At 41.7% G+C, this 23,504-nt stretch overlaps 1 protein-coding gene across 7 annotated transcripts in view; it reads left to right on the plus strand.

Annotated features, from left to right (window-relative positions):
* Positions 1-23,504, plus strand: part of LOC120433879 — a 99,176-nt gene that overhangs the window by 29,597 nt on the left and 46,075 nt on the right. For 4 of the 7 annotated variants that reach the window (XM_039600840.1, XM_039600836.1, XM_039600839.1 and 1 more), the window contains 5 exons: positions 4,167-4,232; positions 10,346-10,532; positions 13,591-14,025; positions 14,937-15,437; positions 20,652-20,798. In XM_039600840.1, the coding sequence (XP_039456774.1) occupies positions 10,400-10,532; positions 13,591-14,025; positions 14,937-15,437; positions 20,652-20,798 (1,216 nt within the window). In that variant the 5' untranslated portion in view covers positions 4,167-4,232; positions 10,346-10,399. Of the gene's footprint in view, positions 1-4,166; positions 4,233-10,345; positions 14,026-14,936; positions 15,438-20,651; positions 20,799-23,504 lie in introns of those variants that run through there. The other 3 variants (XM_039600838.1, XM_039600842.1, XM_039600841.1) reach the window with 3 other exon arrangements.

Here is a 23,504-nt window from a genome sequence, read left to right on the forward strand (position 1 = left end):
CAGCGGTTCTGACAGGAAGTGCCGTGAGGTGGAGCGTCGACACACGCACAGTGGAAATCCCATCTGCCAGGAATCTCCCTAATCTCATCATCTGAACTGAACAAGGAAAAGAGGAGCAGCAATCACTTTAGACAAACCCTCTGTTGGGATTATGTGATGATGGGTCAAACGGTGACATCAAAGCCAGAGCGAGGACCCCGAGTAATGAAATTCTGTTTGAGCTAATAGAGCACTAGCTTTCTTTTTTTTCTTTTGTCGTGAGTTTGCTTCTTTGTTTGGAATGAATAACACCATGTAGACTAAATGTGTTCATCGATGAGTTTGGGAAGTGATTTCCAGATATGTTTAAACCTTTCAGGAAAACACACGTCAGAGATGTTAAAAAAAAAAGTGATTTATGGGCAAATGGAGCTATAAGATAAAATGCTGAGTAAATATAAATCCATAACTTTTATCTGTAAATTTGTAAAGCAGTCTTTACCTCAAACTGTAGTCAGAACCTTGGAACAGTAATCTGGTTACATTTGCCTTTCTTGGCCGGGCTTGATTTTTTTACCTGACAGCAGAAAGCATTAATTGTGATATCAGAGTGAGGAGTTATCCTTAAATTGGATATCCATATTTTTATTCTTGGCTAGAGCAGCTTTACATGACTCACAGTTAAAAAAATAAGCTTCTTTATCTTCCTGAGGGTTTGGTGCAGCACCTTCGCTCCTCTCTTGCTAGGATTGGTTTTCCAATATTTGGACTGAACACTGAAACAGTATATGGTCATGAGGAAAAGCCTAATAGTCAACTTTAGTATGGTCATTATTTTGACATTTATAATTTACATTAATTTTTCTTTATGTGACAAATGCACATTTAACTAACAGCTCATTTATATACCAGGATAGCAGGATTTAATTAGCCTTTCAAGGGACATGGGCTTCAGAGAAGAATCCCCTTTCATTTTGTGTTTTCTGTTAGTTCGTTGTTTCCTTTTGGATTTTGAGAAGTGCTGAAGTTCATGTTCTCTATCATTTTATAGTTTCTGTTATAGTGTTATTTTGCATTTCCTTGTGCTTCCGAGTTATTTTCTCTAGATCTTAGTTTAGTTAAAGGTGACTCTAGGTTTATCAGTTCCCTTTAGCGTTCCCATTCTGTTCCTTCAGCCTCGTCTTTGTGCGGGTCTTTTTGTCTTTCTTGTTCCTGTTCAGTTGTGTCTCTCTTTCTGTTTAGTTTTGGTGAGTGTTACTCTCTGTGTCAAGTTTTACTTCCATATAATCATTTGTGTCTGCAAATTATTCCACCTCTCCAATATCCTTTAAATGACACTCTCAGGCCGAGCTTAGGATCAGGACTTTTTCACAGTGGGTAATCCAAACCACACAGCAACATATTAATGACTAACCCCATGTTGTGGATGGCTTCATCTCAGAGGTGTCATCTGATAGCATTTGTCTCTTCCTGCTGGGGACTCTCAACAAATTAACCCTCTTACTGCATTTTCCCTATTCTCATGTGTTCTCTCAGCTCTCGGAGGAGGCGGACGCACTTTTCCCCTCTCCTCTCCCTTATCTTCCCTGCTTATGTCCTTGTCTGGTCTCGTGTTTTTTGTATTACTTTTGTATTACTTTCCCCTGGAACACTCTCTCACAGTCTGTTCTCTAAAACCTAAAGGAGGAATTATGGATTGGATCAACTGGTCCCTGAATGCAATTGACACCCTTTTCTCAATGAGGAGTCTGGGCTCGGGTGAGCCTGAGTGCTGAAGATATCTACCTATTCGGAACCATGATAACAGGGTTCTGGCTGATCGGAGCTGGCTTGGCCCTGACTTATCGAAGAATTAAGAAAGCGGAACCGGCTGTTCAAACCTCCACAAGGCTGCCCGCTGGGATTGAAACGATGGGAAGAGGCGTGAGTTTCTCAAAATGGGCTCATTGAGTGCAGCACGGATGAGATCTTGGAGAGGCTACGGCTGCTGTGAATACTCAGAATAAGATCTCTGAATGCAGACTGGATACATCTCGGAAGGGCTAGCTCGGAATAACATCTCTGGGCGCAAATCGGATGACATCTCGGGGAGGCACACTGTCGTGACTTCTCGGAATCGCCTCTTTGAACACAAGAATGACAACATCACAGAACGCAAGTATGGCGAAGCTCGCGGCTCTCCAACGGGAGATTGAGAGGCCAGTGTTGGACTGTAGAACTGCTTTGAAATTCATATGAGCTGTTCGCACTAAAGTAAAGAGCACCATCACTTCACTTCATGCGGATACCCTCTTGGCGCCAGCTGCGGTCGCAAGGCTGGAGCCGAACAAAAACACCCTGATAACGACTGTGTTTAGACTGTTCCTTCCCATTCCATGCAAGGCCACCTGGGTTGGCTGGAAGACTGTTTACTTAGCCTGGCAGGGCGAAGGACACTGTCTCAGCTGAACTATGGACACGCATACACATACATATACTGATACTGATAAGCACTCACTGACGCATCATCCTCCCTACCCCGGATCCAACGCCACCTCCAACGCTTACCTCCCCTCTGATGTGGACATCGGGTCAGTTGGAGGCGCAGTCGAAGATTGCAGCGGTCCCAGATCAGATGTACACACTGGAACACTTTCCCATGTTGCTTGTCTGTGTTTATTGTGCTATGGTGTGTTGATATCTGTGCATTCCTGTATTATCCTTTTGTGTTACACATTTCGATGTTTTTTTTTCCTCGCTACCTAGCCTGACCTGTCTCCCCAACGTGATGTTTGTGTATTGTATGTACGGTCGGCAAGGTCTGTCATCTCGGTTGTGGGCAAAAGACCTGCAACTGACAAATAAAGGCTATCTCATCATCTCATCATCTCATCTCATTAGCCTAACCACAGCTTTATAGTTAGGCGGATTTCACAAACCCTCCAAGCACTGTTCATATCCAGAGTAGCGTTGCCAAAAAATGTGAAATCCAAAATGAGACGCATATTTTTATAAAAACTAAAAGTTCAGAGATTTAAATCTTTTTCTAGTTGTATTTTTTGAATAATAAAAACTGAACACAGTGTTTTTTTTCTGCTATGTGACTACAGCCTCTTTTTTGTTTTGCCTAGTTTTCTCTTTCAGCTCATTTGATTTCTCTACATTTTAATCACAGGCCACCCCAGCCCCCAGCCACTCCATCCTCTGCTGTCTGAAAATGATGTACTTGATTTCACATTCAGCGTAATTAGCGACAATGAGGTCACTGGGCCACAAGTGCCGTGATTTACTGAAAAAAAACGTTTTTTTCCCCCCGTCCGTTCATTATTTGGCAGCAATTAAGGCGTCTATTAAGGATGAAGAGCTCGTGAGGTATTTCTGGCATAATGTGTGTAATCATACATAATGTGCTTTGTTGCATACAACAGGTAGGTAGACAAAGGCGGTAAAATGGGCCAGACCTGACGCTGCCCTCTAGCCTCTCATGGTGGCACTGAAGCTGTTTGAGAGCTCCACAGCAGAGGAAATGTAAGCACGCATCAACCTCCATTGTCTTCCTGCTCTGTGTGCCACTCTTGCCCCATGTCACCTACTCTGGTCTGGGGTTACAGCCCATGAATGAAGGGTGAATCCTGGGAGGATCTGCTCTCCTGCTCCCTGCAGTGGATCAACTCTGGAGCTGACTCAGTGCTTCTGGGAGCTGCCAGGAGCTGCAAAGAGAGATGGATGAGCTGCTGGGAATTGGCTGGTGTTGTGTCTCCGGGTGATTGATGAGTTAACACAGTGCCTCTTGCTCCACGGGTCAAACCGACACACCGGGACCACAGGACCACCGTACTGTCCCAAGGAAGCTTTATGTTCGAAGAAATGAGGAGCAGACGTTCTGTACACCGAGCAGATGTTGGAAAGCTGGTTGTGTGGGAGAGAAGACTTCATCACAGAGTCCTCAGCTTCTCCTGGAGGTGTTTCACAGCAGCTCAATAATCAAGACAGAGGGGGTTTAAATATCTCCAGAGAGCCCACTCCCTGTGTGGCATTATGTGTGTTTTTAAATGCTTCAGTCATTGTTCTCAGTCCCAAGGCCTGTGGAGTTAAAAGCATTTCAACTCTTTCAACTGATCAATCTCAATCTGATAGATCTGTATCTAAATGAGCCATCCTTCTGCAATCAATACTGTTAAATGTGACTTATTTCCTTTTTCTTGCAGAGACCCATTTATGTGTCTTTTGTCAGCAAGGCTATCCTGTGGGACAGAGGAGTCTGCCACTACACTGTGAGTGCCCAATTTTACACTTCGTAGCCACAAAGAACCTGAACAGCAGGCTTTACGTGAAGGTTTTGATATTCTTACATCCTGTTGTTTTTGTGAGATTGTACAAGTGATCCTTCTTGCTTTCCAAACTTGTCATAAAATCATGAATACCTCCTGTTTATAAGTGCGCTCTTGTGAGACTAGATTGAGGGTGTTTCAACACCTGAATTGTTTAGTCCATTTAAATCAAACTTCATTTCCCCTCCTTGGAGCAGTTCGTTTATGCAGATGTGAACACAGTAATCGCACTTGTTTTCAACATGATCTGACCTCGACATGATCATAGTACAAGGTGTACATTACAAGTTTGAGCTAAGAAACTTCCTGTATGCTTTGTATGGAACAATAGATGTGCAAAGGTCTGTACAGGCTAGCAGCTAGCCGTGAAACGAACATAAATTCTCCATTCTCCAACAGTTCAGGACACAGCATCTTCTTCCTGTTTTTACTTTTGTTGTTACATATCTGAGCAGACTAAACATTCTGACGTGGTTTGTACTGACACATTTTGGTTCACTTGGATTTTTCTCTGTGTGATAAGAATCCAAATCATGGTGAAAAGCTGCAAGTTTACAAACTCATCAACTGATTCGGACCAGAATACGTTAACTACAGATGTGAAAACGCCCTAAAAGATATCAGACAAGTCGTTGGCAACCTAGAAGATGTTAAAAGGTTAAAAGTTAACTATTAACTTTTTTTTTGCCTTGTCTCACAGCAGAATCTAATGTGTCATAGCATAACAGGGAGTATATTTCATGTCTGCAGCACGGATTTTGCTCAGGCAAAGCAGGGATGCACCACCGTCTTTGCCTAATGGGGCGTCCAGACGGTGGTGATGTGGCAGCCAGGGTCCTCAGAAAACCAGTGACATTCAGGAACCTCCAGTGAAATAGATGCTAGGACTCACAACGGTCCTGAGTTAAAGACTTCTTAACTTCAAAGCAAAGGTAGTGAATAGATTTAGAAAGGTTTTTGGCAACCAGAGTCAGCAATGTCTGCTTGCAACCAACTGTCAGCAACAAAGTGATGGCTCACTCAAACCAAGTCATGGTACAGTATTCAATGTTTGTACAAAGACACGAATCACGACATCTGAGACAGATCAGATGAAAAGTGTTGCTCAGGGACACAAAAATATCTATAAGTTGGTACAGATGCCAAAGGTCATTAATGAGTATGCCTCTGACATAAGGGGTGTTCAACATCTACAGTAACAAAAGGGAGGAAATCATCAGAGCATGGAGGATCATCCATTTAAGGATGAAATCAGCAAGTAAATGTTAAAGTTTTAGCTCTGTTTTCACTCAGAGAACAGGGCGATTTTAATTTTTCAAATTCCGGAAAGCTTTTCATAATTTGAACCCTTGCTTTTCCTCTAACAAGCAACATAAAAGACACACACACACACACACACACACACACACACACACACACACACACACACACACACACACACACATATTCTTCTTCTTCTTCATCTTCTTTCTCTTCAACACTCACGATTCCCCACCTCTCCCCTCTGCTGAAAAGCGTCTGGGAGTGGATATGCCGCAATTAACAGTGGAGTTGCCATGGGGACAGCACAGTTGTGTGGGCTGGCTTCCTGTCTCGGCCTCTGGTTAAACAAACAAGTAAAGTCGTCGGACAAAGGGCCCCGCTGGTCCTTACAGCCTCATTTACATCCTCAACCGCTTTCACCGCTTCTGCATTCACAGAGTTCATCAGCCCTGGCATCACCCGCTGCCATTCTCCAATCTCCTGCACCCGCTCCGGCTATATCTAATAAATCACGAGGGCATTGTGATGGTAACAACTGCCCCCTGTCAAACAGGGGGACAACTTTTACAACAAGGGTAACTAAGCAGAGAGACAGAGAGGCTGTTGACCCAGGCATTGATGCTCCTCTACTCTCACCCAGGATACGAGATGCAGGTCGGGCTGCGCAGGTGCCCAAACATGGAGGCAGAGCAGGGTTTTTTTTACATAAAAACTCTTGTATGTTTGTTTGATTTTCAGTTTAGGAGCAATATTGTTAGAAAGAATTTGCCATATTTAGCTCATCTGAAACTTTATTAGTTCAACAACACCTGTTTCCAAACAATTTCACCAAAATGTCGGAGCTGTGTCAGCACATGGCCATGAAGGAAGTATTAATGAAGTCACTTACTAAACTTTGAGGCACATGCTGTTAATTAATTTTTCCCCAAACTCTGTAAAGTCCATCCAATAGTCTGATAAAAGAAGGTTATGAGGAAATACTACTACTACTACTGCTACTACTAATGTTCATATCACCGTTCATCATTAATTACTCTGTGTTAAGTCATTTCGGTGACACTACATCAGAGGAAGGAAAAACAAATTAATAAGTCCCTGATATAAAAAATGGTTCCAAAACTTTTGTTCCCTCATACCTGACCTTCAAGGGCCTTAGAGGACTCTGAGCACAAACTGTGTGGCGGTGTCATCACATCCTTGTTGTGCTGAGTTGTTTTGGGATCTGTGGGTTTTCGGGGTAAAAGCTGCCGGACCCTCTGGGGCTGCGTGGGCCCGTAAATCGGGGTCATTGTCTCACCATCGAAATTAGAAAGTTGCTCTGAATGCTAAGCTGCATCTGAGCCTGGCTTCTGACACGAGCTGATAATCAGATTTACTCCCCAGAATCCGCCGGACTCCACAATGCGCCCCACTGTCGTCGTCCCTCGCTTTGCCTCTCGCCGGCCCCCTTGCCAGCGTCCCGACCCTCTCCCCTCCTCCCCCGCAGCAAAGCTAATTACACCCCGCAGAAACACAAATCTCCATGATTTAAAAAGTCACTCTTTTTCAGGGGTTTAACCTTGTTAGGGCCTAAGCCTGGCTTTCTTGTGCTTCAGCTCTGTGAAGAATTCTCTGTTCCTGCAGACGCTGGGACATAGACACACTTCTGTCTTTGCTCGTAGTCCTCCGCCTGTCAGAGGGTTCACTCAGAGGCAGCGTAATTAAGTGTGTGCGTGGATGTGTGTCTGTCCAACTGCTTATGTATGCTTCTGTGTACATATGTGTGTGTGCATGTGTGTGTTTAGAGGTGGAGGGAGGGTGAAGGAGCACACGCAAGGCTGTCCTCTGCAGGCCATCTGGGACTCTGACTAACTAATAGACTTCCTACATTCATCTAGAAGCGCTACTTGTACATCTCAATCATGTAGCTGTTGACCGCAAACAGGCCCGTAATGACATTAGCCAGCTCTGGCTGTGTGAGGACAGCGTGTGGGTTGCCTGACGCCAGGAGGTTAGCCTGTTTCCTGGGGGCCTGTAGGGCCCCTGATGGAGCCCACACGAGTGTTATGGGCGTCTGCAAAAACTACAGTCCTACCTACTGTCACTGCTGGAAATGCCTTCCTCTGTGACATGGGACAGGGACCCTATAAACCAAATATTAAGTGCCATAAATCATATAATGCTGTCCAAAAGTCTTGAGTCATTCTTCATTTCTTTATATTTTGGAAAATGGGAAACAGGTGCAGAGCTGAACTATTCTAACAAGGTTGAAAGTCAATATTTGGTATGACCACCTTTATTCTTCAACACAGCCTGAACTATGTTAGGCAGTTTTCTTGGAATTTCTTTAGGTAGTCCTCAGGAGTAGTTCTCACACTTCTTGAAGGACACTCAGAGCTCTGGATGTTGGCTGCCTTTAGATGATCCCACACGTTGGGGGTTCAGGCTCTGGGGAGGCCAAACCATGACTGATAGTGCTCCAATTCTCTCCAGGTATGCCTTTACTGCATACCGTGTGTTTTGGGTCACTGTCATGCTGAATAATGAAGCTGTTGCCAATAGGATGTTTTTTTCCAGATTGTTTTGTGCGTTGGATGGATACTTGATGTGATTCTGGGTTAATGCTGCCCCAAACCATGACTGAGCCTCCACCATGTTTTACAGATGCTCATCCCATCATTCAACTTCATTCAGCTCACCCACAGTGAAACCTACCTGCTGTGTGACTAACCAGTAATGATAGTTAGGATTATCACATAACTTAGCACTCCATTAGCACATTTACCTTAGTGAAAATGTCAACAAACCAGTGCGTGTCATTATAAGGATAAGACAGCTTTCAGGAGGTTGTAGAAGGACCTTAGTCCATCATATAAATCCAGTCCATAGATAACTAAAGAAGTAGAGGAGGACTGAGTATTTAGACTTCTTGGATTGGTGTGATGAGGTAGGATTTAAATAAAAGTGTTTTTCAATATTTGGCTGCATTAATATATTTTTTGAGTGGACTGCGGTGGTGTAGACTTACATTGATATTCATGCCCCGACCTGTCCCACAGAAGGTCACAAGCCTGACGACACCAGCCCTACAAAGAAAGCCCTCCGCAGCCTTTTGATGGGCCTGAGTTTCAGGTATTAAGGAGGCCAAAAGGGTGGAAAAGCAGTGTGGAGGAGAGCAGCCCCCATCGCCACCTCCTGTCCTGCCATTTCTACCTCACTTCGCTCTCTTTACATCACAAGAATGTAAATCTTTAAAGCCTGTGCATCTGAGAGAAAGGGATTTAAAAAGCTGATCCTCCCTGTGTGAGTCACAGACAGTGCCCCCACCTTTCACCCTCTTTCTCTTTCTGTGTGAGCTGTTGTTTTCAGACAGATGTTGGATCTGTACATTTTCTATTTTTATTTTATAATAAAAGAGTAAGGAGCTGCACTTTGTTGCAGGAGAAGCTGAAATCCAAGTCAAATAAAAGCCCTGCGTCCACGGGCCATTTATTATGACTGTTTGCTCTCTGAGGGCTGGAGAGCGACTGAATGACTCACTGGCACCATGGCTGTATGCTGGGCTTGGATTTCTGTGGTTGGCGTGCCGTCCCTCCTTCAATATTGACCGGCTTTTATCTCCCGTGTCTCCCAAACAGTTTACTCTAGAGTTTTATCACCCTCGCCATAATTTTCTACCTCCTCTCTCTCATGAAGGACCCGGGTAAAGAGGAGGAAGCAGGAGTTGCTTTGTGTGCTGATCTGTTTTGTCAACACAAGGGGGCAGTGGTGGTACCGTGCATCATTTGAACACCCTACAGCAGGTTTTCTCTTTCAGGCTTTTATTTTGTAACAGCTAAAAGTTTGGATACTGATACATTTGCTGCTAGTTTAGTTACAAATAAAAGTTGTTGTACCAAATAAAGTTGAAGGAAAATTTTATTTTATTTATTAAATCAGATTTTTTGTGCGTATGTTTTTTAAACTTTTTATAAATTGGTACTTTATTAGATTATTAATATACCAATATATGTATTTAATAAATATAATAATTTATGTTTTTCAATAACGTTATATATTTAAATATGATGGCTATTTTCTTTTAAAGTTATGTTTAATATTTTTAAATTGAATCAATTTTTTCGTCTATTTTCTTTTCTTTTTTCTTTTAACTTTATTTATTATTTCCTCAAAATTATTTTTTAATCATGTTATTTATGCTTTTACACAATGTTTAGATATTAATTCATTTTATTTGAATTAGTATATTTTTTCATTTTCCAACTTTTTAAGTAGTTTTTAAATTTGTTATGTAGTTACTATGTGCTTTTAAATATCCTTCTTTATTTCGTTAATTTGATTTGATTTTAATCTGATCAAATAATATAACATTTTTTATTTTAGTCATTTTTTAATTATCTGTAATGTGCGTTTTGTTGTGTTGAGTGTTTAATGTTTTAAGCATTTTTTCCCTCTTTTTTATTATTTATGTTGTTTACTTATGTTATTTTTTGGTTTATTTTTATTTTTTATTATATCTTATTACTTTTATTCTTTTTATTCAATAGGATGTATTTACATCATTCAATATACTTTAAAAAATTACAGTTATTTTACATTGTTGTTGTATCTTTTTGCTTAATTTTTTATTTGTTGGTTCTCCATTTACCTCGTCTCCAAAATTCACTTACAGATACAGTTGATTTTTCACTTTATTTATTCTTTTTTACTTTTATTTTAAGAATAAGAGCATTTCAAATGTAGAAAATAGTTTCTCTCTCTCCCTTTTTTTTTTGCACCATATTGATCTTCTTTCTCTTTGCTTCCTCCTGCAGGCCCATGGTCGTCCAGCTTTCTGCACCTCTCTGTGTCCACGCTTCCTGTCTCACATGAAGGCTCGTCCTAAAGACTTCAGCCCTCCCTGTTACCGGAGTTCCAAGTTCACACAGCAGCGTCCTCCTTCTCAGGGAAAGGTCCAGAACACACACACTTCCACTGCCCCAAAGAGCCAAATGCTTCAGGGTGAGGGGTTATTAATGAAACATCTGGACCTTTCACTGCTGACTCCTTTATCTCCACAGGTCTGCTCAGTAGCAAAAGCTAGCAGCCATCAAGCTCGTCGTTAACTGTGTGTGTAGTTGTGTTTGCTTAACTACAAATCTATCCTCTCTAGCGAGGACGTGCCCACAGCGCCGCCCTCCTGGTGGTCTCCTGGAGTGAAAAGCCTGGTGCTGGGAGACCTACCGCTCCTTTCAGAGCCCAGCCTCTGATGTGAAGGCATTTCTCCCACCACACACCTCAGCAGGGCACCGTTCCCAAAATGCTCAGCTGAATGTGTGTGAATGTGTGTGTACAGCAGAGGAGGGGGGCATTTCTTAGGATCGGGGTCTAATACTAATTATTCTGCCATATGGTGGTCGGCTCCCTCACAATCGTCCTTAACCCTCCTCTCTGAAGAAACGTGCTGCGCCCAATGCCATGGCTTTGCACTCTGACACATGTCATTCATATGCACGTCAACACACGCACATACACACCAGTTCATGTGCACGTGTGTGTGTGTGTGTGTGTAACAGATGGGAATGGCAAGGCATTGTAAGAGGAGGCAGTGCAGAAATGTGCTTTCCAGCGCGTTCTCTTTATCCCCCTGTGCTGACTCCTCTTGGCGACAGACCCCCAGGAAACAAGAGCAGATTGTCTGACACCCTCCACCCCTGCAGCGCCACCGCCACTACTACTACTACTACTACACACACACACACCCTCACAGCAGTCAACAAAAAAAATAGGAGGAGTGAGAGGAAATGGGCGGTGTTGCATGGATTTGAAGTTTGTGGAAGAGAATCTTGGAGCTATGAAAGGAAATGTGGAAAGAAGAGCCGGAGAGAGGGGATAATAGCTGTGGCAGGAAAAGAAAGGAAGTGGGTTCAGGTTTGGACTGAATGTGGGCATTAAAACACATTTTGTGGATATTAAGTGTCACAGTGAAACATAGTAATTTATCAGATGCCACAAAGTCCACAAAAGCGCCTCATTTAGTTTATTTTGTATATCGAATGTCTTTAAATGATCTTGTTTGTTGGTTAAAATCTTTATGAAGCTAATTTTTCACATGATTTTATTCAGCCAGTCTCCATGTTAACGGTGCTGTTGCCTATTTCAAAATGTGAAAAATCACAGCCTCTGATTTTTCTTGTTTTTTGTGTTTTCTGTGATTTACTTTGTTCGTTTTCATCCTCAGGTTGACTCTCCATTAACAGTTTTACTTACACAAGTTCATTTTACTTCTTAGCCCCTTATGACAGGAGAGAATTTATGTTTGCTTCCAGTCTTGTGTATTCACTATGTCTCTGTACTTAAAAATGAAGATTTCAAACATAAGATCCATATTCGGTGCTTAAGGGCTTAGCGGGGGATCAAATCTCTACGCCGCTCACATCAGAGATCAAAGTTCGGCTCATATATGTCACAGATTTTCACACATCATTTGCATTTTAATGGACTGATTGACGTTTTGTGATATTAGTGTTACTCTGTTCAGAGCTGCTGTTCAGTTAAGACAGTAACACTGAAATTTACTGACTGTCTAGAGCTTTATTTATTTTTTTTATTATGATATTAATTAAAGAAAGGTTGGGTTTAGTTAAAGGTCAACTGTTAAGACTTCTTTTTAATCCTCTTTTTGTTGCCATGTTGGGCGATGTAGACCAGACTAATTATTAAGCTAAATGAAAAGGCAGACACATTATTGTTTCTTTATGGAGTTTAGTTGACAGATTATGGAAGATGAAGGATTAAAGATGGACCTACCTCTGTTTGAAAGAATCAGAACTTTTCAAAACTTATAACTATTTGTCTTGTGAACTTAAATTCTGTGTCTGAATTTAGGTACTCACCTTTTCTTTGTAGCTGCTGCTTGAGAGCTGACAGGTTAGTGGAGCTTAGTCAAGGTATTTCTAATATGTGTAATTGATTATAGCATTTGTGTTGTTGAGATATTTGTATATGTGTAAATATATGTTTGATTGTATTGTATGATTATTGAAGATATGGAAACGAAGCCAGTTGTTTTCAGAGGGGTTCGTGTGTGATAAGATAAGATAAGATAAGATAAGATAAGATAAGATAACTCTTTATTAGTCCCACACGTGGGAAATTTGGTTGGTCATAGCAGAAAGTGGACAGTACAAAGTTGAAAGCAGCAAAAATTAAGAAAAACTATAGAATAAAATAGAATAAAATAAAATACTATGTCAAAATTGCACATGTTGCGTCAGAAAAAAAAATCCAATATATTGGCCCTCCGGATCAGTCTGTTCCGTCTCTTTCTGTCCCCAGCAGAGATGCTGCTGCCCCAGCAGACCACAATTGTCTCAGACTTGGTACCAATGAGGTTTGATTCATTTGTCTTCTTTTTTCTCTGTGTCTTTCTTCATCATACTTTGAAAAAGAAACATTCAAACTTTTAATTGGTTCCAGAAAGTTGGTATTTTTTTATCTTTAAGTAATCTTCTCTACATTTAAGTTTTATTCTTTTCTTTTCATCTTTCATATCTGATTCATATGCCACTTTTTGAACCGACCCTTCTCTCTTTCATTTTATATTTCTTTGATGTTATTGTAAAAACAGAGTGACATCTGAATCTCTCCGCGTCCAGTTCTTACAGAAACAAACAGAGCTCGTGACGTTTCCCGCACGCTTGTTGCCACAAACAGCTTGTAGGACGCCTCCAGTGTATACTGTTGTAAGTGTTTAGATAAAAGGTTCCCCTGCCCTCAGGTCTGATGCTTGTTGTGAATATGGAGTTGGGAAACAGGCAGCTGCTCCAGTGGGGTGATTTCTTGCAGCTTTTGTTAGCAGGCCGATCCACTCAGCAGGGAAACAAGTGTCTGCTCCAGAACTGAGGAAAGTGGGAACAAAACTGTCACGAGCAGACTCTGGAAGTTTTAAAAATGAACCACAATGTGTTGACCTTTGAAGAATAGACGAGTGGATTTATTCCATTGATTCAGCCCCATATTTAAAATCAGCTCTGTGGCTGATATGAATCTTTATTGATATTTGTTTGTGTTTTTATAGAAGGACAATTCCATCATAGTCCCATCAGAAGAGCGAGCTTCGTGCAGAACATTGGTCTGATTGCAGGAAGTCGCTCTGCTATCATCATTCCCTGTGCCCAGCTCCCCGCTGCTCCACCCAGCCTTAATCCAACACCACCCTACAACAACACGCCTCACCCTGACTCCGAAAGACAGGAGAACAACTCAAACCCCACTCCACCATCTCCTCATCATCTTCCTCCTGTAAAGGAGGAACAACTTGGGAGGGAAAAGGTGCCCCTACCCGCCATGCTGGAGCCCGACCTCAGACCTGCTGGATCAACCCTCTCAGCACCACCCAGCTCCCTCTCCCGGGGGTCTTTTTCAGATTTAAGCCGTCCACCTTCCAGTTTATTCAGTCGGAGCACCGACTTCAGCAGTGGCAGGAGCAGCGTCCTCTGTGACAAAACATCTGGTAAAAATCTCAGTTAGCCTTTTTCATGCCACCTTTAAGACTTGTATAAATTATAACTTATATTTACTAATCAAGTACTTCAGGCTGATTTAAATGATGTTTTCAAACACCCAAACCCCAAATATATGTACTACAAACTGATATAAAGTATAGTAGAAATAAACCTGTAAATACTCCAAAATGTGAATGTTTTCTTTCTCAAGAGGAGATTTAAACATTGAGGGAGTTGTAACTCAGGGTGTTCTTGGGCAACATATTGAACTCCAGTTTCCCCTGATGGATTAATATCAATGAGGCTTGAAAACTTTGCATGATCAAGACTAACATAACACCAAAAAAATTCCTTATACATGAATTCAGAAACATAGAATTTCTAGTGTGAATAAAACAGATTCAGATGATGTTTTTGCTGAATTCAAACAATTTTTCTTTAACAAATGCAAAAATGTAATAGAAATTGAGTAAAGAATGGGATTTTCTTATTTATTTTTAACATGTCAAAAAGCTCATCAGCTTCATGATGTCATCACAGATGTTTCTCTAAGAAAGACATCTGCTAATCTTGACGTTCACATTCAAATTTTGGTCAAGTCTACATGTAAGTAGACCAGTCGCTCTGGCGACTTAGAAAAGGTTAGAAAAGCAAAAACACAAAAAAATAGAAACATAACTTTTTAAAACTTTTAATGTTAAAGATTAAATTTCCATCTGGTGTTTCTGACAAGTTTCAGCTGATGAAGAAGGACATTTGCAAGGGTTCATTTCTGTGCCACAAATATGGCTTTTTTTCCTTTTTTGATTAGTGAAACGTGTCACAATTAACAGGAGAGAAAGTGATGTCATTCTGGTAACTGCAAACAGCAGTTTAGACTCAAACTCTGATCAAATTCTTTTTTTCTTCTGTCTTTCAGCAGCAGATTTGATGGTCTCAGCAGATCCAGAAGGCTATGTTTCTTTATCCCCATCCCATCCTTCCCCTCTGTTACCCTTAGCTTCTTCCCCTCCAGAGGAATCAGACCTTCATCAATCCTTCAAGGAAAGCACCACCGCCGACACCACCACCACCCCTGTGCTCTACGAGCCACTCTTCGGCCAAACCAAACCTTTCTCACCTCGCCCAATACCAGCCATCCACTGTAATTCAGAGAAACCTCAGAGCAGCAACAGAAGCACAAAAACACCACAAAATATCCACTTAGAAGCATTTGTAGCTCCTGCTGATCTCAACGTATCCTTGGACTCCGATCAAGGTGCCACTCTGGCTTTTCCCTCCACCACTTGGTCCTCCTGCCCAAGTCCACAGAGGACCACTCCCCACTCAGGGTCACTGGCAAAGCTGACCCCTTCTCCTCCAATGTCTCGGCTGGAGTCTCATCACTGGCCGGTCCTGCCTCCAATCTCCCCTGTCAGAGGTGAGAAATGACCTTGGCCACATATGTGCCGTTCACAGCGTCCTCCCTGCCCAACACTACACTCCTACCCACTTTCTGAGGGCCCTGATTGTCCTGAACAAGGGTGGACATCCACCCTGAGACAAAGAGATCTGGTCAGACAGAGAAATCAAAGCCTACTTCCACAGTGAGGCCTTCAGATGCTCCTGCCCCCATCAGCACATTGTGAAAGCTCTGCTGTCAGCCTGTTTTTTCTCACCTCCTCCCACCACATAATAAATAACACATAAAGCTTTTCTTTTTCCTCTAAATCAGCAATAGAAAGGAGGGCTTTTGATGAAAAGCTGGTACCGTTTGAGTCGCTGCTCAAAGCCGTGAGGCCCCAACAATAGAAGTCGGGGTGCCTACCTCGTGTGCCGTGCCTCTCAGTCTCAGCACCCCCCGCTCATGGCTTCGCTTTTCTCTGGGCTCTGAGAGGGAAACGTGTAGCTGATGGTCATAAATCCACACTGACCACCGCTCGCTGACGGCAGAACACTGAGGAGGAACGCCACAATAGAATACCTCTATGGCTTTCCTGTGGCCCGCTAATTTACCGTTCCCAATGAGCATAAAGGACAGGCCACTGACATCTGACTTCTCCAGGAACTTTATGAAAGAAAGCAAACAATGTGGAAATTGTGTAGGGATTTTCTCCTTTCTATCAGAGACATCTACTGTTCTCTGTGTGGTGCTGTGCTGCAGGGGGGGCCCATGCTGTATCGGAGCACGCTGTTCTCTTCACGGCAGACACAGAGAGCGTGTCACTGGTTCATTTATTTCCTCGCAGATGGAGGCAATTCAAGTTCAATGCAGCCTCAGTGAGGCTCAGTTTGACGCTTGCAAGATAATTCCAGTTTATTACAACTTTCGGTCTTGTTTGTTCAGGTTTACATGAATTATTATGTTTACTGTTCTTGCCAAAGTCGCAAAGGTACATGGCAGCATTAATAAAAGACAGACAAAAACCAACAGACAGGTCCACAGTTGGGCTTGATCAACTTAATTACAACCTATTGGTTTAAATGGAAGTGAAGGCAGCAACAGTAATTCAGCCCTCAGTGGGTCAGTTCCCTTGCAGTTCGTTCCCAAATAAAACCTGGGAGCATTTTGTAAGAAATTACAGCTTTTCACTATAGTTCACTTTATTGTTTTTAGAATAAGCTAAACCTTGCTCAACATTCAGCACAGCTATTAAAGTGTTCATTACATCTAGATAAGATAAGGTGAGAATTATTTATCTCAAAAGTAAGGATATTCCTGTCCTTCACACACAGCCTATAACAATACAAGCAGATAAACTGGATGCACAACTAAAAGGGATTTTTATTTTAATCTGATCTCACAAAGCGAGATGACATGAGAGGCAAAGCTATCAGGCTTTGAGGTGAAACTGAATGACAAACAATCTGTGAAACATGAAGATATATGTGATCCAGGCAGTTAAAAAGGAGGTAAAACAAAAAAAACTATGATAACTAGAGAAAAGCAAAATAAACAGAAAAATGCAAAAATCAACACGTCTGACGTTCTCAGCAGTACAGAGCAAGTACAAGTAGCTGCTCCCTGAAAAGGAGGACTTTAAGTAAACTCAAAAAGTAAGGCAATTTGTGTTTATTTCTTTTTAGTAACAATGCTTCTTGGCAATAAATCTTACACTGTTGAAAAGCCTGTTTGTTTCTCTTTAAATGGTGCCACGTTTGTAAGGAAAATGGATTTGTGAGTTGAGCAGGAGCGTTGAGTATGTAGGTACACCCATGAAAAGCATGCCCAGTCTTCTCTGCCAAAGCCTAACAGCCCATCATTAATGTATTGGATGATTGAAGTCTGAAGAAAGAAAACATACTGGATTCTCCCATATCTTCTCTGGTCTGGTACCAAACTCTGTCACCTAAAATTGCCCCCACACAGCGCGGCTTATAAGAAACTGACTCCAGAATTTGGGAGTAGATGGGATGGAATGGCCTGCCTGCAGTCCTGAACTCAACCTCAATGAACACTTGTGGGATCAGCTTAGGGGTGCTGCCATAGTGACCAACACAACCAGACTGGCTCACTTGTGGAAATTGCTGGTTGAAAAATAGCAGTGTGTGACCAAGCTGGTGACCAGCATGAGGAGGAGGTGCCGGGCTGCTGTAGCTGTGTATGGTCCTTCCACATGCTACTGAGGCCTCTGTTTATCAAATGAATACATTGGTAAATTGCTGGTATGTCTTCTTTCTTTAGACTTCAATCATCCAATACATTAATGATGCCAAACAAGAGTGAATAGCAGAGTACGCTGTTTGGCATTAGCAGAGAGGACTTGGCAAGATTTTCATGGATGTACCCACATACTCAACTCTACTGCTCAACCTACAAATTTAAGAAGAAACAAATGGGCTTTCCAAAGGTATAAGATTTATTGCCAAGAAGCATTGTTATGAAATGACACACAGGAAATGTGGTCCAGTGGCCTCAAACCCATGGTCTTGCAGTACCCTTTACCATATGGGTCATCTAGTCAGTCAGGTGAGCTACAGCAGTGCCCAGATCCCTTTTTAAACTTATAAAGTAGTCTGAGAAAGGTAAACCTGTAGTTATCTTGGAAAGTCACAGCTTTTCTCTGTACAAGATTCACACTTTGTGCTTCTACTAAATGCTTCTCCTCTTATAAAAACTTCACCTTGGAGTTCTGTTGAAACCAGCAAATCAGTCAAATTTAAATCAGGCAAATCCAGCTCTATGGACAGATTTCCACCACGTTATGGTCACGTGTCAGCAGTTCATCATTTAGTTAAACTCAGCAGAAGATCACATTCCAGCTCAAGTGACTTTAGACACAACAAACTGTAACTTCTATATGTCTGACTCAGACATCTGAAGTCTCACATTAACTTCACAGAACAAGGTCTGAAGGATTTGTATCACTAACTTTACACCAGATGGGCAAAAAATTTAGCCTTCTTAAATCTGTGTCTGCACACGTTTTTAAAAAATGCTCAAATTAAATTTGTCATAAGCTGGAGCTGTCATTTAAAAAGTTTTTTTGAGAGATGGTTATGTTTAAGGAACTATAATCTAAGAGGTATGGCTTTGGAAGAGATGAAATGGTTTGTATCTACAGCAACAGCCCCAGCGTGGTACTGCGCTTGGCAGCAGACGCTCTCCTCGTCTCACTCAGCCCTTTGTGCCCCCCAGCATGGCTTTCTCATATCCCATCAGTCCATACAGTGACCCCAGACTGACCTGTTTTGAGCAACATCTCCAGAGTTTAACTGTCCCTGACAATGAAGCAGGGCACTGTCCTGGCCTGGCCTGGCCTCTCCACTTAGGGCCTTTCAGCATGGCGCTGTGACCAGGAAAAGAAGGCCACAAGCACACAGAGGAGTCGTTGTTTTTATCCAACTCTGTCAAATCAAACCCACTGACCCCCCACAGCCACCCTTAACCTCCCCGAAAAACTCGCCCTGACTCAGTAGAGCCCTCGTCGACTGAGAATGACAGCTGAGTTGACAGCAGCAATATGCTTTGAAGTGTCAAGTCAAGTCCTTCCATTGTCTCTCTGAGTAGAGCGCCAAGCCGCTCAAGTGCACAATAGTGCAGTGGTGTGTGCGTGGTGTTGTTCACTTACTTGACTGCGTGAGGGTGGCTTCATGTGTACATTTATACTCGTCTGTGTGGGTGAAGGAGCTGAGTTTGCCTTTTCCTTTTAGAGCCTCTGTATATATTATCCTTTTGTCCAGGCCAAGCTGTTCTGCATTTCTAATGTGAGAAAAGCCTCGACAAGCTTCTTTCATGGCAATGACAAAACACACCACCCAGTGAAACAGTTTCTCTCACTAATCCTCTGAGTTTTAAACCAGGCAGAGTGAAACAGTTTTGATGACGAGCCTGACCGTTTTTAACATTCCTCAAAGTGGGCTCTGTGGTATAATGAGGGCTTAAGGGGAGATTTTCCTGCTCTGTTTAGTGTAGGTGGGTTGAGAGTACTTTTGCCCTGAAACCTCACCTGAGGGGCTTCACTTGTGGATGTCCTGTATTGTGTTTTGCCCACTTGTCAGAGTCCCCCTCCTTGAAGGGGTGAGCATTAATATAGCTGACTACATCCAGCCAAGAGAAGCGATGTAGTCTGACTTTCATTTTCCTTTCTCTTTGGCGTTCTCATTATTATCCTTTAAAATTATGTAGCAATCTTTTATTAATATTTAAAGGATTTTGTGATAGTTTATGTGGGAATCAGTCAGTTTTTTTAAAGTACTAATGAACAAATCTAATTTAATGTTCCAGTCACAAAGACCTAGAGACCAGCCAGTGGCCCATTGAAATGTATATGCTTCAACTGCTTTGTAAGTGGTTGCTGGCTTTTGGTAGGTGAAGTTGAGCCCAACAATTGCTCTTGTCGCTGGCAGATTACTGCTTTGCCCATAGTTTGCATGGACTATATTTTGTCTCGAAAAATTACAAACCAGACTGTAAACGGACAACGTTCACCTACAAATGAAAAGCTTGCATTACACTGCAACTCACCTTTTACTTTGAGGGGACATGGTCTCAGTTTCACTACTACTTAGAGAGTTGTTGGCAGGCTGCAGCTGGTTATATACCACTACTACCAATTTCACCTTGCAACTTCCAACAACCACTTGGTAATCAGCAGAGTTTTCTAATAATGAGAAGTTAGCTAGTATAAAACAGCTAACTTAGCCTTATCTAGTGTGCCTGCTAGCGCTCTAGAGTGCATTCAATTGCACATTATACCTTGTTTAATGTACACAATATAGCTATGATATGAGTGTAAAAAAATTGTTATACCCATACAAAAATAGTTGTATGGGTTATTATGTGCCACACTAGCAAGCTGAGCTAACTATAGCTTTATATATAGCTAATGAAAAAGATCCTCTAGCAGCAGAACATAAATATAGATTTAACTCTTCCCTTGGAAAAATCAAAACATTTTACTTTAAAAAGTTGTTTCACAGAGTAAGAAAATGTAAGATTTAAACATGTTAAAATTAAAAAAATATACAGTCATGTTATTTGGCTCTTACATTTTCTGTTGTTTTCATGCACTGTGTCCTAATACTTTTCAAATGCAGCAATCCACTGTGCCCACACATGTCATTAAAAATACATTTAGTCCTTATCCTCAGCTTCATCATCATCATCTGTATTATCACTATAATATTAAACACCCACTCTGTGCTGTTGCAGGGCGCTCAGCAGCATCTCGCTGCTCTGAGATCAGCTGCAGTCAGTCTCGTGTGTTTGATGAACTGGAGGCCATTGCCCCACTGTCAACTTCCTGTTTGTCTTTGGACCAGCCATCTGACTCATCAGGCTGCCCTTCACCTGATACAGGTAACACATCTTAATAATTACAGTGTTTCCTGCTTTTTTCCACAACTTTGGTCCAAACACTTAGGTCTAGGCCTGCGTATCGATTTCGATTTCCATAATTGATTTGATTCCGATTCACAATTCGATCCCCGATTCGATTCAAATTAATTTTGACTCAGACAATCAGAAATATTAAAATGACAATCATTTATCAGTACATATCCATATTTTTATATCTATGTATAAAAACAAAACTGACACTTGTTTTTATACAAATGTAAAACCCACGAAAATACAAAAATACAATTATATTTGACTTCATCAGAGGTGTAAGCATCACAGGAGTTGCCTTTGTGTCAAACTAACTGAGGATAAAACAAAGAAAAACATGAAGGAGATTTTTCCGGCCTGGTCTTTTAAAGGCAAATAACCCCCTTAAAAATATTTTGCAGTAGACCAAAAATGGAAGAAAACCATGAATCAGCAGATGAACATTACCTGATGCTGCAGAAGTGAAGCAGCGCAAAGTTACAGAGGTTTATTAGAGACACAGCCAAGCGTTTTGTCGTTTGGCATAATTTTTAAGTTTAAATTTCCTTGGTGCTGAACAGCAGAAATTTGGCTTTCTTGTTGGAGGTCATTTAAAAAAAAAATAACAGCAGTAGACAGCACTGTACACAATGGTAGACTGGTGTGCAATAAGTAACTGAACAATGGAGAAAAGAGATTTTTGATGGTAAACTGGTCTTGAAATACACTGAGAGAGAGAGAGCTGTGCAGGAAGTGTGATTTAATCGTGGTGGAAGCAAAACAGCAAAAGTAAGATGGAGCTCATTACAATGTTTTTCAAACGTGAAGCGTAGTTTTGGTCTTCTTTTGCTGCTGCTAGTAAATTTTGGTTGGAGAGTGACGAAACCTGCAGCTTCAGAATCTGTGAGATGTCGGCTTTCAGCACTCGATGGCGTGTCCATGTACGTGCCATCGTGGGGGATCCACGTGTTTACATCTTTTTCCATTTACCTGCTCTTTAATCATTTGCTGTTTTAGCTGTTTTGCGGTTGTTGAAATAGTATATGAGATTCTGGCTTTTCCTGCAAAATACATTTATATTTAAAAATCAATTCAGGATTTAATGAATCGATATCAAATTATTCAAACTAAAACTTATTTGAACTGGAAAAATAGGTTTTTTTAAACCCACCCCCTACTTAGGTCTTGGATTGTCCTGAAATTTCGTAGATGTGTTTCAATCCACAGGTAATATAACCTACAGACATGAATTAATTAATGTTTTTTTGCAGACATCATAAGGTTAATATACAGGTCTGACAATAAAGGACCAATTACCAATCAAGTGGTTAATATGATGTCTTCAAATAGCATGTTTTTTTCAGAGAATGGGGAAAGTAGGACCCAAATGCAGGACTCTCTATGTTGAACACTTCTCCCAGTGTCCATGGTCCATGTTTCCATTCCCTTTGCGTCTGTATACAATGCGTGCACTTTTTCCTCTTGTTTCCACAATACTCCTGGAAGTCACAGAGGCAGCGGTTAGTAACATCCACATCAGCGGCAAACTCAAACACTCAAACCATCTCACAGCTCAGCCACTCTTTTAAATAACTCCCTAGACGAGGCTGATCAGCAGCAGGTGCGTGTGATTACGCTTTAGGTGCGGCAGGTCTCACGGTGGGAAAAACACCCTTCAGGCCTGGAATCCCAGGAAAACCAGGACACTGACGCACAGAAACACACACACACACACACACATACAAATATAGGGGGAAACGAGGGACATCACACATACACAACCATGGCAGGTCACCCGGCGAGGACAGTGGACAGTTTTAAGAAGCAATAGGTCATCAGACATAAATACTCAACTAACAAATGTACAAATATTGAAAGGTAATTAATTCTCATCTTTGAGGGTATGTCTGATATGTTTTTGATCGTTCAGCTTACTGATTTATTTAGTAATTAAACCATAATTTAAAACAAAAGTATACCCTTATTGTTGCGTGTGCTTTTGTTTTTGCTTTTTTCAATTTAATTTCTATTTTATTTATACAGTTTAAATCACAACAACAGTCATCTCAAGGTGCTTCATATTGTAAGGTAGACCGTACAATAATACATACACACATTGCGTTTTTGTGGTTCACAGGTTATCAGCATTTGGAAATTTGGTCAGGCTTTAGTTTGGCTCCTCTTTCTCTCTCTGTGATTCAAATTCAAAGAAAGTTAAGTTTGTTTATTGTTGCTTCCATCTATGCGTGGCTCCCATTCATGTCTCAATTAGACATGCTCTCCTTTCTCTTTGACATCTGCTTTGTTACCAGCAGAGATGAGCTTATCTGACCACTCACTCTGTCAGGTCCTTGCATTGGCCCACACTGGCCAACAAAGGCGGTGTAAATGTGATTTGTGTGTGTGCATGCCTGTATTAGATAGCATGTGTGTGTCCTGGAGGTGGTTGAGTGAGATGCGGAGAGAAACATTAGCCAATGAAGACTTCCTCCACGTCCCTCATAGCCTGCTAATCCCTGACAAGGTGTTTAACCTGCTTGCTTGACCCGAACCTCTGTCTGACCTCCACGACCTTTGCCCCGAGGATGTGAAAGGATCATCGTAGCCGCAACCACGGCAACCAGTTTGATAAAATCAACACAGGGCTCAGTCCAGAAGCTCTGGCAAATGCGAGTTAATGCTCCAGACTGATTGCTA

The sequence above is a fragment of the Oreochromis aureus genome, linkage group 17 (assembly GCF_013358895.1).
Source record: "Oreochromis aureus strain Israel breed Guangdong linkage group 17, ZZ_aureus, whole genome shotgun sequence".
Taxonomy (NCBI): domain Eukaryota; kingdom Metazoa; phylum Chordata; class Actinopteri; order Cichliformes; family Cichlidae; genus Oreochromis; species Oreochromis aureus.